Here is a 16714-nt window from a genome sequence, read left to right on the forward strand (position 1 = left end):
TAAGAGACTTTTAACTCTAGGAAACAAACTGAGGGTTGCTGGAGGGGAGGTGGGTGGGTGGATGGGGTAACTGAGTGATGGGCATGAAGGAGGGCCTGCGATGTGATGAGCACCGGGTGTTATAAGCAGCTGATGAATCACTGAACTCTACCTCTGAAATTACTAATACACTATATGTTAACTAATGTGAATTTAAATTAATAACAAAATGAAATAAAATAAAAAATGAGCTACACTCCAGGAAAAAAGAGGCAATATGAGTTTCAGAGCAATCTAGGAAATTGACATTTAAAGTTAAATAAAAATAAACTTTAATACAGACCAACTTCAAAAACAGAGTGATGTGAAGGCAGATGTCATTTGCTGACATTAAAATCTTTGCCAAAGAAAATTTAAATCTTCATACTTAATTGCATGGGTATTATGGGTATGGGTATTATGAAATACCCTTTACAAAAATGAATGAATATAAATAAATATGAAAATGAATAAATGAAAATAAATAATTTATAAAATAAATAAATATGAAAATAAGTAATAAATAAATAAATTAGTAATATCCTTTTCCCACCTAACCTTGGATATTTTTTTTCATTTTGAACTGATCGTTCAGAAGGTAAAAATATTTTCTCACTTAGAACTTCATATACCAGTTCTAGATAACTGCGAAAACTTCTAAGCTGTATAAAAAAATTCAACAATAGGGGCATGTGGGTGGCTCAGTAGGTTAAGTGTCTGATTCCTGATTTCAGCTCAGGTGGTGATCTCAGGATCATGAGATCGAGCTCCATGTGGGGTTCTACACTAGGTGTGAAGCCTACTTAATATTCTCTCTCTCTCCTCCCCCTCTGCTCCTCCTACCCTCTCTAAAAAAAATTTTTTTAATAAAAATGCAATAATACCTTCCAATACACATTCCAAAAAAATAAATGAGGGGAATATGTGCAGTTTATTCCAAATTCCTCTGTTTTTTGAATGATTTTTATGAGGTTTAATTATAAAGAACCACATTTCATGCTTTTAAATGTTTACTAAAAAGAAATACCACCAAGAAAAGATTAGAACACTATGGAATCCATTGGAAAATCTTCCTCTTTAGCTTTTGAGAAGACAGAGTGTATGGGCTTATTTCAATCCAGATGTGATTTTCTCGCTGTTAAAATGTCCATATGTGAGATGGAAGCACGATGATTGAAGAAAAACTGATGTCAAGTAGATATAAAGGTGATTTTTTTTAGTTTATTGGTATCCACTCCCAGGCCATCTGAAACACATTTTTTAAAAGCAGGTTAAAATGGAACTTCCCAAACCTGTTATCTGGTCACATTTTATTCCCAGATCCCAAGAGCTGATATTCCTGTTAGAGTCTAGATTCTGGGTGTTTTTCTAGACAGCAGCCTGTAGCATGTTGAGAATCTACAATATGGCATGAAAGCTAATCACAGGGCATCCAAACAGCACTTGGCTTCCAGGCAGGTACCGATACAGAAACACCCCTGAAAACCTATTTTGAAATTATTTCAGTAGTCCTCTGCTATCTCATTAGTTCAGTGGTTGATCTAAAGAAGCCCTTTCCTGAAATGCTAACCAAAACCACCACAACACATCACCTCACACCTGTCAGAATGGCTAAAATCAAAAACACAAGGGACAACATGTGTTGGCGAGGACGTGGAAGAAAAAGAACCCTCTTACACTGTTGGTGGGGAATGCAAACTGGGGCAGCCACTGTGGAAAACAGCAGGAGGCTCCCCGAAAAGTTAAAAATAGAGCTACCCTACAACACAGTAGTAACGATTGCTACTAGTAGGTGTTTACCCAAAGAATACAAAAACACTAATTTAATCCCTATGTTTATAGCAGCATTGTCTACAATAGCCAAGACGTGGAAGCAGCCCAAGTGTCCTTCAATAGATAAATGGATAAAGAAGAGGGGGTTTGTATATACACAAGGGAATATTATCCAGCCATAAAAAAAAAAAATGAAATCTTGCCACTTGGAACAAAAGGGTATTATGCTGAGTGAAATAAGCCAGAGAAATACAAATACCATAAGATTTTGCTCATATGTGGAATTTCAGAAACAAATGAACAGACAAGGAAAAAAGAGACAATCCAAAAAACAGACTCTTAAATATAGAGAACACATGGACGGTCACCAGAGGGGAGGCGGGTGGGGGTATGGATGAAATAGGTGATGGAGATGAAGGAGGACACTTATCAGCCCCGGGTGTCGGGGGGAAGTGTTGAATCACTGTATTGTATACCTGAAACGAATATAACACTGTAGGCTAATGACACTAGAGTTAAAAACAAAATAAAGATGACCCTTTGTCCATCTTCTCCCCTCCAACCTCAGCCCCATTCTTCAAATGTGCTAAGACACCATTGCATTGTTGGGGTCTGCATTTTTTTTTGTTTGATTTTAATACTTAATAACTCTCTGAAGGAGTTGAGCAGTCCATCCCTCTGGCACCTAAACCTCCCTGAAACTCCACCCCATGAACATCATCCAGATGTGGTATTTTACATGAAGACCAGTATTCATGTATTCATTAAAATTAAATGAACCTATATTACACCAGGGTAGTACTATGAATTTCAGAAAGCTTAATTTTATTTGATTCATATGATAATTCTGTACTATGGTAGGTTGAGTATTACAATGGATTTAGAACATTTTTTTTTTTTAAGGAAGAAAGGAAAGAAACACATGAGTCCATGCCCTGCCCCTGCCACCTAAAGCTACAGTTACACATGACTCAGGACCAGCCTCCAAACCCCTATGGTGACCACGGTACATGCCCGCTGTGACCTCTGCCATCTCTAGATTTGTTCACGGTTCTAACATTCTCATCTTACGGAAGGCAACTGATGCTCAGAAAGGACAAATAAATGTTCAAGACCATACAGTCAACAAAGGTGGCACATGGACTAGACCCAAAGTTCTCACTCCCAATCCATCCTCTTCCCATGCCAGACATCAGGACATGGGGACAGAAGCCTCTGGCAAAAAGGAGCAGGAAATGCCATCCTAAAGTTATTTTTCAAGCACCAAAATATGCACTAAGCATGAAGTTAGATCAGAATCGGTGGGCTCTCCACCAGAAACGTATCAGTTAACCAAGAAAACCTACAGATAAGATGGAGGTGGTTTCCATGTGATTACAATTCCCTCCTTATGGTGTCGTAAATGCTCCAGGCATGTCCAACAAGAAATCAAGAAGCCATCGTTACCATGAAATGGTAGCTTTTCCTTCTCCATTGACAAGTCAACACTGTATACTAACAACGGTAAAGACCTTGACGATCCCAAAATCCTTGTTTCCATTTTTGTTCTGGCAGCCAAGAAGCTCGGTTAACCGTAGGAGTCAAGTACACTAACAATCTTAGCAGAGAATTTGGGTAGAATAACCTGCTTGTCTTCTCTCATTTAATAACAAAGAAAAAACAGCCAAAATGAAGTAAAACTAACATTACTAACATAGTTTAGTACCCTCTAAACAGTGTGTCCAGCACTGTTCTTATAATAAGCATTATTTAAGTTATCCCAACAAACTATGAATTAGGTATTATTATTAGCCCCAGTTTATGGATGAGTAAACTGAGGCACAGCCATAGTTCACACACTTAGTGAGTATAATCTGTATTTTCTTAATCACCAAAAATGTACCTTTCCATGGGTTCTACTGTCAATCTCTGACATATAAGGCATATGTGAGTGCATGTGTGCGTGTGATGTATATATGTGCTTGGGTGTATGCATATAATGTGTATAATTATAAGATACCTTTACTCATTTTTAATCAATGATCGATCACACTATGTAAATACATGTCATATTCAGGGCAGATGAGTCACTCTGGAATACCAGATACAGACCAATATTGTAAATAATGAGGGTGGGAGCCAGGTGGGGATCTACATGACGTTTCACTAGTCACTTCCCCCACCCCCTTCCAGCTTTACATTCAGGGAACACAGGAAGGAATTCCAGATGAATTTAGTCTTAGTCGTTTTTAACTTTGGCCACTAAAATATGAAATGCACAATTTTAATATTGTGCTAGCATACCTCTTCAGTATAATGTGAAAAAAAATGTCTAATTTTATTTTCATTTGCCTTCTGGTCCTTTCTAGCTTCTGACTGTTGTTCTTTACAACGTGGCTGATATTTTGTTTTCATGGTTTTTGTTGTTTAGTTTTTTTCTCCCTGGGTCATCTCTTCTTGTCCCAAGGATGGCTGTTCCAGGGATTCTTGTTCCTTGGGCACCTGTTCTTGGGATGCTTGCCCCAAGGATGGCTGCTTGAGCAATTCTTGTTCCTCATATTCTTCTTCTGATTGTCTTGATGATGATTCTTGTGGTTCTTGTCCCATGGGTGGTTCGCTTTGGTCTTCTGTTTTTACTGCGGGTTCTAGTAGTGCAGGTGTGTTTTTTTCCTCTAGAATGCCATATGGTTCTTTTTCTTGTTTTCAGTAAACAAAATAAAACAAAATCACCAGTAAACATAGTAGCCATTTAAACCAAGTGAAATAAATCATAAAATGACAAACATTGCCACTATATCTATTCTTGGACTTCATATTGATAGTGATAATATTAACAAAAACAAGTCTCACATAGGACATCACATTTACATTGTGCTTTACATACATTATCACTTTTGTTCCCACTTGGAAATATCTTAAACAAGCATAAAATAGGTAGAATGTAATAGTATCAGAGAAGCTTAAGAGAAACAAGTATAATGTGTTACCAAATATTAAATAGATACAATCCTTTAGTTGTCTAAAAACTGAAAAACCATAGGAAAGGCCCTTGCTTCTTCTGCAGGTCACTGAGGTAAAAAAAAAAAAAAAAAAGGCACTTTTAGTAAAATTTTAAAAAAAGAATCAGAGTGCAGGAGAATCCAGAGCCACTGTCTTTCTCCAGAAGAGGCACCAACAGAAGAAAATGACCTAAAGAAGCAGAAAGACTATGAGGGACTTATTAACCTATCACTTGCCAAACCACATTTGTTGATGCCGAGACCCGCTATTCCTAGGGTGACACAGGCCACCGGGCACAGGGACTGCAAGGCCGGCCCTGGAAACTGACAGGAGAACCATTGGAAGTTACTCCTGGAAGGATGTCTTCACCATGAGGCTCACAGAACCGCAGAGAAGCCGGGAACTTTGGATAATGTGCTGGCCTGATGCCTCCCCAAAACCGCTTCTTTCTCTCCTTTACGGAAGCAAGACCGAGACCCCCGTCCAGAAGCCCAACTCCAACCTCATCCCTGCCGCAGGTATTGACCTGTCACCAGGTCTGCTCAATCTACTCACATCCACAGGTCTTCCCGAAAAGACCTTTCTCCACAGCCCCTGCCCCTCCAGGGCCTGTCCCCTCAGGGCACACGTCCCCTGTGCAGCCCACACCCCTCCAGGGCCTGTCCCCTCAGGGCACACTGTCCCCTCCAGCCCATGCCCGCCCCAGGGCCTGTCCCCTACAGACGCTGTGGGTGAAGGCAATGCTCTCACTCTTCCCCTCCTGCCACCAACGTCACATTCACATAAGTCGAGCACATCGGCCCTGCCCTGCGTAGCGGCAGGATGACCCCAGCCCCTCAGAGGGACACAGCAGGCCACAGCGAGGCCGGCCAGTCCCCTTCTAGGGCCGAGCCCGGGGCCCCTCAGCCAGGCCACCCCACCCGGGACCCCCTGGCCCAGGCTGCAGGCTGCTGTGTGGGGTGAGCCCCAGTGCCAGCGCCGTGTGCGGGAGATGGCAAGCCAGATGCCCTGCGGGGAGGGCACCCAGGGGCGCCATGGACAAAGGACCACGTCCTGTGCGGTCCCTGCGCCCCGGCGTCCCTGTGCCCAGCCCACCCGCTGCCGGGGCCCCCGACGCTGTGACCCGCGTCCCCGTCTCTACCTCCCACCGGGCCTGCCCTGCCTTCCACTCGGTGTCCCCGCGGGAGGCCGCCGGGCCATGGTACTCAGGCCGACTCAGCGCCGCCGCCGGCATCGGCACCCACCTCCACGCTCACCTGAGAGGACCTCTCCTGTGTCACACGGTGCACACACCCCCACAGCCTCTGTCCTGGGCCCGGCAGGCAGCCGTTCGCCCTCCCGGAATGTTCCGAGGCTTCTGCACCTCCCCCACCTGTGTGTATCTGCGCCGCCCCCACCACACTGAGCTCCCCACGGGCAGCAACACTGAGCTTCCTCCAGCCTCGCCCCTCGGCGCCCAGCAGCAGCCAGTACCCAGCACGGGCCCAGCCAGCACCCAGCACACACCCAGCCAGCACCCAGCACACACCCAGGCAGCATCAAGCAGACATCCAGCCAGCACCCAGGACATACCCAGCTACAACCCAGCACACACCCAGCCAGCACCCAGCACACACCCAGCCAGGTGCCCAGCACACACCTGGCCAGCACCCAGCACACACCCAGGCAGCATCAAGCACACATCCAGCCAGCACCCGGCACATACCCAGCTACAACCCAGCACACACCCGGCTAGCACCCAGCACACACCCAGACAGGTTCTCATCATATACCCAGCCAGCACCCAGCACAGACCCAGCTAGCACCCGGCACAGACCCGGCGGCTCCACACTGCTTTCTTCTGTGTTCATGCGAGTCCTGGCTCCCTACTTTATGAATAATATTGGACAAGTCTCCTTCCCTCTCTGGGTTCCAGTCATTTCTTTCTTGAAACCCAGGAGTAAATGTATGAATCTTAAAAATGTAGGATTACGGTGGTGAGTGAATGAAAACAGACAATGAGCCTTAAAAACTCATCGTGACCAACTCGTGATCACATACAAGTGTAATCAGCAAGGGGGAGGACTAAGAGCCACCACAGGGTCACATGATCATGTGCCCAGTGACAGCAGAGCAGTGAGAGGCACACGGCCTCAGCAGCCCTTTGCAAACCCCGGGGAGGCGTGCAGCGCCGGGGCTCACTCGGCAGCATGGGGCCCTGCACGCTCCTCCTGCAGGGGGTGTGATCCCTGCTCACAGTCCACCTGTCCCCACACGCAGGCAGGGCTGCCTCACTTCGCCTTGTGTCTCCAGCACCCCGCTCAACCCAGCCCACGGAAGGTACTCAGAAAATGTTGGAAAAATGAAAGAATAAGGTAATAAATAACGAATGAACCGGCCATCCCCCAGTCCTACACATAAAGCATTCCTAAACATAAAGAAAATTAGAATATGCAAGATTAAAAATAGAATTAAGGTAATAAAGCATGCTTATGTAACAGATTGCCATAAAATGTATTACAAAGTCACGTTAAATATTAATATGAAATAATATAGGCATTATATTAATATAGAAAAAAACATATTTCCAAACTCCCTGAGCTCTCTTTGCCTTTAAGTGCAGCCGCCAGTGAGATGCTGCTGGTGCCACACACACGTGTGCTACATTTCTTACCAGAGCTGAGCCCACAGCCCAGTGCACCTCTTCATGGGGATAAAGTGTGTCATCTGGGTGCGCTTATCTGTCTGCTGAAATCTGTACTCTTTGTCACAAGTGTCAGGAGCTTTGGTTTTTCCTTTCTCTACTCCTTTTTTTCTTTTTTACAAAATATTAGAAGGGTATTCAGTGAAATATTAAAATATTTGCATAACACCTGGACTGAACTGTGGGCTGCCAGACAGCACCACCATATGGTTGGGTCCAAACCCATTCTTACCAACGACCAAAAAACCGGGCCGTACAGAGTGTCGCTTACACTGCTTAGTGATGAAAGAGTCATCTGTTCAAAGCCACATAATACAAGTGGAAAGCTGCCAGTAGACGGAGGGCCGCTGGGTGCCGGGGCTGGGGCCATGCATAGAGTGACCCCCTGGGGACATTTTCAGTGGGAAACTCCCAAATGGACAAAGAGAGCCCAGAGCATGCATCTGTGCATGTCACACACGCCCCACAAATGATCACCGAAAATTCACTCTCTTACCAGGAAATGGAACCACTTTTTTATTCTTGCTGAGGTTCTTGAGAGATGCTGAAAAAAGAGAGAAAAATCCAGATATTAATAAACTGACCAGAAGGTTTACATCCCATGAGATTTAGATGTAAGACCTACATCTAAAGGAATCGCTGGGATATAACCATGTTGACCAGCGTAGAGGGAGTTTAGAGCCAATTTGAGTAAAAGGATAGTCGTGCATCATAACACAGAAAGTCCTGCCAACATTATGCAAATTGTAGTTTCTGAGATCGCAGGGCAACTGGCAAAATTGTGATCTTTTTTTTCTTCCTCTAAAGAAAAGCACATTTTTCATAAACTGCTTCCTCGTGCAGTTTCATCAAGGGAAGTCAGGGGCATATGGTGGCATTTCCTCTGCTCCACACAAGATTTAGTAGGTAACAGAGTCTCTCCGGTTACACCAGTAAACCGTAAAATGCAGGTGTCGGGTGTACCCTACGAATACCCAGAAAATGTAAACCAGCTCAACTTACACAACAGCTGCCTTTCAAAAAGCCCAACAGTAAATAGCAATAAAAACGGAACATTCAGTCTAAAATGAAAAAACGCTAAAAGTAGAAACGCATGAGTTCGCGTCAACGCCTGCGAGATCGAACACGCCAATGCACACGGCACGCTGCACGTAACGCAGCAGCTTGTGCGGATCCGCCCCATTTAACAGCTTATCTGGCAATTTCGCTTTGACTTCAGGTGTTGTGAGGTTTTTATGGAGTCCCTGCCAGCGCAGGAACATAGCATGAAAACACGGGCCCGTTACAGATACGCGCTTCTGCGGGACCGGTGGGGCCCCCGCCTCGGGCATGAGTAACACAGGAACACTTTTGCTAAGAAGCACCTCCGAGACCTTGAACCCAGGAGCCAAAAGGCTGGACGGAAGCCGCGCTGGGAGGCCTGACGCTCTGGCAAAGGGGGATGGAAAGGATGCACCAGAGCAGCCAGGGGAGCTGCCAGCCACTGCAGGAAGGAACTCGAGAAGCTGTCACAAGACTTGATGGGAGAGATTAAACTGCCAAGAGCAGCAGCCGGGGAATCTGAAAACTGGGGCGGATGAGAAGGAACGGGAGACCCACAGATTCCAGAGCAGCGGGCTGGGGGCCACCGGGGGGCCGGAGGGGCTCAGGACGCCCCGCTGCTGCCCCCCGAGAGCTCGAGCACCCGTCAGGTCTCCAGCACGCGGGGCCCGGAAGCCGTGTGTCCACTGCCACGGACTTTTGTGACTGCCAGGCTACCGGGCAGCCACTCCTGATGGATTAAGACGTCAGGCTCAAGTTGGTGAAAATAAAACCAACGTTTTGGTTCAAGGTATAAATCGCTGGCAAAAAAGTTAGAAGCCCAGAGTTAGAGAGCAATTAATTTTTGTAGTCCATAACTGTTACCTAATGCGTCTGATTTCTCTGCGGGCTAGAAGGTTTTATTTATTTATTTATTTATTTATTTATTTATTTATTTATTTTAGAATATTTTTAAATAAATCGGCAAAGACATTTCCCAAGTCCTTAGAGGCAATTACAAATTCCAAGCCAAAAAGTAGTCTGGATTCGCAGCCTCTCTGGTAAGTGGCTTGAAGGAGTCGTGCCCCACGGGGGACCTAGAATAACGGGGTAGCCCAAGGAGCCCGCCTGCAGCCAGGATAGACCGTTTTGTTCTTAGAATTATTTTAATCGTTCGTTTGTATTCAAATGTGCTCATGGTAGAAAATTCGGAAAAATAAGAGAAGAGCCCCTCCTCCCCAAACGGAAATAAATTTAAGTCACAGATGCACCAGCTTGCTGTTTTAAGTGGGAATCTACAGAATAAGAACTTGTCTGACTTTACAGTCTTGGGGTGAACTTCCAGATGCAGGCCGCTGGCCCAGAGGTACACTAGCTTCCGAGTGCCCTGCAGGACAGATGCCCCAAGTCGCACCCTCCTGAGGACACGGCCTCCCTACTCGTCTTCCCAAGCGATGGCAGCTTGTTCTTCACACGCTCGGAAGTGGGGACGGGTCCTCCCTGCACCTCACCGCCGGTCAGGACCTCCAGGCCTCCCCGCTGAAACATCCCAGCCCCTCTGCACACAGCTCCTGTCCTCAGACTCCACCCGCCGCCCACCCTCCCCTTGGCCACGCCCCTCTCCCCCCAACTCAGGCCACCCCCTCCCTCCCAGAGCCCCTGGGTCACCCTCGGGGATCTCAGTAGCCACTTGCGACACACCTTCCCGTCCTGGTCTCCCAGCTCTGACACCTCGTCACATCCAGCGAGCCTGTTCTCCAGCCTCCCCCCGAGACCACACCTTGGACCTTGTCGCTGCCAAGCAACGTGATGACCTGTGTCCACTGCCCTCTGCCATCCTGACAGAGTCCCAACACGCCCTTCACCCCGCTCCGTCTGGAGTCAACCTCTCACCTAACCGTGGTGCGGTCACGAAAACTAAAATTAGCGTTAAAACGGTACCATGTAACCTCACGCTTTATTTGGATCCCAGTAGTTTCTAATATCCTTCTTCTGTTCTAGGATCCGATGCGAGACAGCACCTTGCAGCCACTGGTCGTGTGTCCTGGCGTTCTCCAAACTGTGACAGCTCCTCAGGCTCTCCTCACTCCCCATGGCCAGGTCACTTCTGAAGACTCTTGGTCGGGTTCCGTGGAGCGTCCCCCAGGCTGAGTGTGGCTCATCTATTCTCACGAGTGGACAGGAGTCACGGATTGAGGGGGCAACACAGAGGAGCAGTGCCTTTCCCACTGTGTCCTCCCAAGAGGTACATTAGGTCTATGTTACTTCATCCCTGGTGGTACCAGCCCTGACCCCGCGGTCTACACTCTACAACATGCCCCAGTGTTTCCTTTCAAAGATTAAAAACTGATTAATTTTGCCCTTTTGTCTACACCTAAAAAATAAGATCCAGATAGTAGTGAGAGTAGAACCTCATCGGAAGAGAAATTGCAGAGGAGATGAGGGGCCCGGCTTCTGGATCTTTAAGGTCCCTTCCTAGCCTAAATTCCAATCATGATATAAGCTATTTATTCTTCTTTTCTTCATGCGTTGCATTTGAAAGGGACAACGGCACATTATGCTACAGGTATCATTCCTGTGGGACTGGCCAAGAAATTCAACAAAACTATACAGTGGAAGCAGGAGAGGATGCCTTCCTGGATCATTTCAACCTGAATAGCCGCTCGGCACACAAGGACAATAAAATGCCACCTGGAGGACCTGTCAAAATCAGGTGTGCAGAGATGGCTGGAAATTAAAGGGAGACACTGCTGAAGGTGTGCCATGGCAGGAGAGGGACCCTGGGCCCAGCCGAGAGATGCAGGTGCCTCAGCGGGACATGCAAACAGACCTGCAGGATTCGGGGGCTCCGCGAAAAGGAAGCGCAGAATGAAGAACAGAACCGCCTTGTGTTGGAACACAGTGTAGAGTTCCCAGCATGTATGTCCTCACTGAACATTACAACAGGGCCATATGTTATGGATTCTATAGGTGAGGAAAGTAACTCTCAGAGTCTCAGTGACTTGCTTGGATGCCGTAGACTCCAGGAGCAGGGCACGTACTCGCCCCCAAGCTCTGGGTCCAGCACACTTCCCTCCACACACACAAGGTTCATCCGAATGCTCAGTTCCTCTGATGAATACTTGGCTTCTCTCTATCAATTCTCGAATCGTTTTGATACGACTTAGAAGTAATTACACATTGATGTTCCCTTATCAGTTTTATTTTATCCAAGGACAGCCTCTCCAAGACCACTGTGGAGGAGGGATGCCCACAAACAGGAGAAAGCCCACACCCTGACCTCATAGCTCTCGGGAAAGGCAAGGGAAACAGCGCCTTCTCCCCGTGTATACGGCACGTAGTCTCCCATCACTGAAGAGGAAAGCAGCCATATAAACTCAACTTGTACAGATGCCAAGAAACAATTTTTATGAACTTGAAGGATCTCTTAATCGAGCTAACGTTATTGATCCTACCAAACTGGAGCAGGGCTTCGTATGTGGGCGGACCTCCTTTTATGGCAATTTGCTTTATTGCACTTTGCAGATACAGGGGTTCTTTTATGAACTGAAGGCTTGTGGCAACTCTGCATCAAGCACGTCCATCAGCATTGTTGTCCCAACAGCATTTGCTTGGGTCTCTGTGTCACATTTTGGTCATTCTCGCCATATTTCAACCTTTTTCATCATTGTCATCGTGTTACGGCGATGTGTGAGCAGTGATGACCACTCACCTAAAGCTCAGAGGATGGTATTTTTTGACAATAAAGTATTTCTTCACTCAAGGATGTGCATTGTTTTTTTAGATGCAAGGATGTTGCGTGCTATTACACACGCAACAGACTACAGTATAAATGCAACTTTTCTGTACGGTAGGAGACCAAAGGCTTCGTCTGACTTCAGTTTATTGCAATGTTCGCTCTCCTGGAGTATTTGCTTTATCGTGGTGCTCTGGAAGCAAACCGCAACATCTCCCAAGAATGACTGCAGATCAAGTGCTGTACAGGACCCGAGTTGGTCCGGCTCACACAGGAAGGAGAGATCTTAGATGCTCAGAAACGACTGAGGTTTAGGGGTCAGGAAAGTATCTAAGGAGAAGAGTATAGTGAAGACTTTTCTCTAGAATTACTTGGATCGAGTTCTGTCTAAAGGTAAAGATCAGATTCAAACTCAACCCCCACGTCAATCCCATCATACAGCCCATGGGGCCACTGAGCTCTCGTCCCCCAGGGCAGCTGTCCCCACAGTCACCTCCAGGCCCTCCACGCAGCCTCAGCGTGGGCAGCCTCATGGAGGCACAGGGCAGCGCCTCACACGCTCGCCAGCTCAGAAAAGCTAACAGGGAGACTTGAACGACACTCAGATTTCACCAATTCAGCCCAACTTGAACTGAAAGGGAGCCGCTGATGCCACTGCCTCCTCTGACCAGTGAGCTCAGGGCCCCCGGACTGGTCTGAGCTGACACAGCGGGAGACAGCAGGCTGCGGGGCTACTTGTGGATGCTCGGCGCTCACTCCCCTTTGTACCACGTTGTCGTCCTAAGCATCATTTTCTACCTACATAAAAGATCATAGGATAACACTAAACGAATTTGCCCAAAAAAAATAAAACCTCTCAAATAACAGCACTTGTAAGGTACGGAAAGGAAAGAACTGCCAGCTGTCCGAGTTCCTGCCCAAGCACCCGGGCCCACACGGAGCACTCGGGCACGCCGCAGGTACACGGGGAAACCCAAACCAGGGCCAGACTCCAGGCCAACAGCGACCATTTGCTTTTCTCTCACTTTTCCCTCTCCTTTGCTAAGGTAAGATGCACGTTCAGTGGAATTGTTTTCTGCGTGGTCAACACCCTCCCCTGCCACCCAGGGCTGGCCTCACAAGCCTTAGAGCTCAGTTACTTCCTTCCCACACCTACTTACCAATAGTCCACTTCTTCAAGCAAAGGTGGCTTCCAAGCATAAGGGAAGCTGAGACACCAGCTTGGCCTCACTCTATGCTGTAGAGAACTGGGAGCAGCTCCCTGGAGCAGAGGCTCTATCCTGTGGCCTCCTGATAGGAAGAGAGGGAGCCAGGATGCACCCACTGAGGGGTGGGGAAGGGGGATGAGGGCCGACAGCCCTGCAACCAATCATCACTCGGCTCGGGGTCGCTCGGATGACACCCTTAAGAACAGCAGAGAAGTGAGCAGAAGCCTGGTTCAGGCAAGTAAGTCCCCTTCACACTCGAAGATAGGAAACGAGTTAAACGATAAACCGTCATAATTCATTTTGCCGGAGCAGGCTGTTGTTACCACAGGTCAAGAGAGGCGGTCAACATAGACCACGCTTAAGAAAAGCCCACAATGGGCAGCCCTGATGGCGCCACCTCCAGCCCGGGGTACGGTCCTGGAGACCCGGGATCGAGTCCCGCGTCGGGCTCCCTGCATGGAGCCTGCTTCTCCCTCTGCCTGGGTCTCTGCCTCTCTCTCTCTCTCTCTCTCTCTGTGTGTGTGTGTGTCTGTCATGAATAAATAAAATCTTTAAAAAAAAAGAAAAAAGAAAAGAAAAGCACGCAAAATGGTGATGTGCTTTTGAACTAAAAATACGTTGAGCCAAAAGACAAGGTGGACGCTAGGTACGTGTTCTCCGCTCTCTCTGAGGCCATCCCACCTGCTGGACCCACAGTCTCACCAACTGTTAGCAGCTCTTTGAATGACAATCAGTAAGTTAGAATTTTTTTTAAATGAGTCCTAAGTTTCCAGATTGGCTAAAATCATAGGAAGGGGGGAACAGAGCCACCTAATGAAGCCTCTGAAGAGCCGAAGAGTCTGGCCTGGCCACGCTCCGCCAGGTGGCTGCGAGCCCCTCGGCGTCCAGAGGAGCAACAGGTGAGGGCCCCTGGCACTGAGGCTGCAGAGGGGGGTTTCGAGCCAGGCACCCGAGCACAGGGTGGCATCGCGCACGGTCCCTTGACTTTGTCCCTGGAACTGTGAATACTCTGAAGCAAAGTAAAAAGGCTGAAAATGACAGCGGGAAAAATATTGGTCTTTTTTTTTTTTTTCTGATTCTTTTGTTCCTTCACTTTGAATGTCCCTCGACTTCCCAGTTCTCAAAAACAAGCAAAACTAACAGCAAGGGGACACAGCCAAACATCACTCCGAGGAACAGAAAACAAACAAATGAACTTATCACCGCCTTGGATTAAACCTCGAGGACGTGGGACGCCCCCCGGGTGGCTCAGTGGTTGAGCATCTGCCTTCGGCTCAGGGCGTGACCCCGGGGTCCTGGGATTGAGTCCCACATCAGGCTCCCCACAGGGAGCCTGCTTCTCCCTCTGCCTGTGTCTCTACCTCTCTCTCTGTGTCTCTCATGAATAAATAAATAAAATATTTTTTTGAAAAAAGAAAAAACCCTCAAGGACTTAAAACGGCTTCCTTGCCCCAGAAAAACAAATGCCGCAAACACTGAGAAAATGCCAGAAGGCACAGCACCTCTCTGGAAACGGGGCTAGAGCTGCCAGGACTCCAGGACTGGAAGCACCTGCTTCCTTGGCATTTGCAGGACAGATGGCCACTGACAGCCGTGCACGCTTGGTAGGAAAGGTGACATCTTTTAAGGGAGGTGTGAAAGGGGCTCATTACCTTTTCCCAAATAAATCCTTGCTCCAGGCCACAATCTCCAGTGGCCCCTGACTGGCGGGCTAACCCCAACAGCCCCGTGGACAGCACTTGAGTGGAAAAGGGCCTGCGACCTTGAAGGCTGTGACTGAACCACAGCTCTATGCAGTCAAGCCCACAGGGAACCAGGCGCTTGGAAACAGACTGGACAGGTCACAGTCACCCACAGCCACCTCATGGGGCAACACGGTGCTGGAATGAGGGGCAAACCCTCCATCCGGCAGGGGCTGGTTGGACCAGGCTCAGGGGGGTGCCCCCAGGCCCTCGGGGCAGCGCCTCACCAACGACGGAGTGGGGAGGGGGGAGTGGATTTGCTTGAATTTCTGCTGTTTCTTCTGTCACCTGTGTCACCAAGGACAAGGCAGGTCGTCATTCCACTCTCCTCTGAGAAAGGAGGATGGTCACCTGGCAAGGTCGTTGAAAGGAAAATAAAACCAAAAGGAAATGTCTACGGAGGTGTCCTGGAATCTGTGCGTATTTTACAAGTGCCCTTAAAGCAAATGGTTCAGCATACGTGTCCTGCACTTAACACTCCATGGAAGCCCCTAGCGTTCCATGGGATGATTTTTTAAGTGTTCCAGGCCTCGAGCGCAGGGAGCGGCCCGGGCACGGCTGGCGGGGGGAGACGCTTAGGCTTGGCCACTGGGATTTCTCTGGCGTGACCCGTCACCTGAAGAGCACCCTTTGTTAAAAATCAAAGAACAAATAAAGACGCCGTGGTTGGGACCCGTTCAGCTACAACTGCATAGGTGCTGGGGGCCCACATACCAGCCTGCCCAGCGGGCTCGCTCCCTTGTGGTCACCAGGTGGCCATCAGGGGCCCTCGTGTGGGCCCCACGCCGGGCACACCCCACCTCCCAGTTGTACCACCTGGGGACGTGCTTCGCACACCTCTTTTCTTCCAAACAAGACAAAACAATCCTCTGATCATCTTGTTGGCGGATTGGATTATCCTACGGGGATAAGGATTGAGGATTATCCTACCGAGTGATGATTTTCCCAAGTTGCCGGGAAGCGTCAAAAATCAAGAGGTGGGCATTTCCCCGACATTCGCTGGAGACTCTCTTTCCCCAACACCCAATAGAAATAGTTGTTGAAAGATTTCCATCATGGAGATGCAAGCAGTTAAAATGAAACTTTAAAACTTGAAGCCCCCAACATGATAAGGCGGGATGGGTCCCGAGCCAGCCGGTGCCCACCCCCAGCCCACAGATGGGAAATAGTGTAAAGACTCAGCCACAGCACAGAGAACCTCACTACCGTCTTGGAGCCTGAAAAGCAGCGACTGTCCTCTAGCCCGGCCTTGCTGGCCCGAAGATGCCGTCCCTCTGCTCCATGGTGGCTCCGCCCGACAGGGACCTGGTGCTCCTCACCCACACATGCTCCAGGCTCTCCTGGTGGTCAGTGAGACGTACAGGTGACAGCCCGCCCAGGGGCCAGGGAGTTTGGGCGCACCTCCTCCCCATGAGCCAGCAGAGCTCCCTTCAGCCCCTCCTGCATAGACACCCCACTATCTTTTCCCAAGGGGGACAGTACACGGGTCCATGGAAGGAGCGGGGGGCAACCAGCAGAGCGAGGCGATCCCGACTATGAGGTAATCTCAGGAGAC

General features: G+C 48.3%; 1 protein-coding gene across 17 annotated transcripts in view; it reads right to left on the minus strand.

Moving 5' to 3' along the window:
• Window positions 1-1010: 1010 nt before the first annotated feature.
• Window positions 1011-16714, minus strand: part of DCDC2C (doublecortin domain containing 2C) — a 93961-nt gene continuing 78257 nt past the window's right edge. For 8 of the 17 annotated variants that reach the window (XR_012004921.1, XR_012004918.1, XR_012004917.1 and 5 more), the window contains 3 exons: window positions 7950-7997; window positions 4075-4466; window positions 1011-1264 (listed from right to left, as the gene is read on the minus strand). Coding sequence is in view for 6 of the 17 variants with exons in the window: in XM_072771218.1 (XP_072627319.1) it covers window positions 1209-1264; window positions 7950-7997 (104 nt within the window). In the remaining 11 variants the exon portion in view is untranslated. Of the gene's footprint in view, window positions 1265-4074; window positions 4467-7949; window positions 7998-16714 lie in introns of those variants that run through there. The other 9 variants (XM_072771221.1, XM_072771218.1, XM_072771219.1 and 6 more) reach the window with 3 other exon arrangements.

The sequence above is a fragment of the Canis lupus genome, chromosome 12, assembly GCF_048164855.1.
Source record: "Canis lupus baileyi chromosome 12, mCanLup2.hap1, whole genome shotgun sequence".
Lineage (NCBI taxonomy): Eukaryota > Metazoa > Chordata > Mammalia > Carnivora > Canidae > Canis > Canis lupus.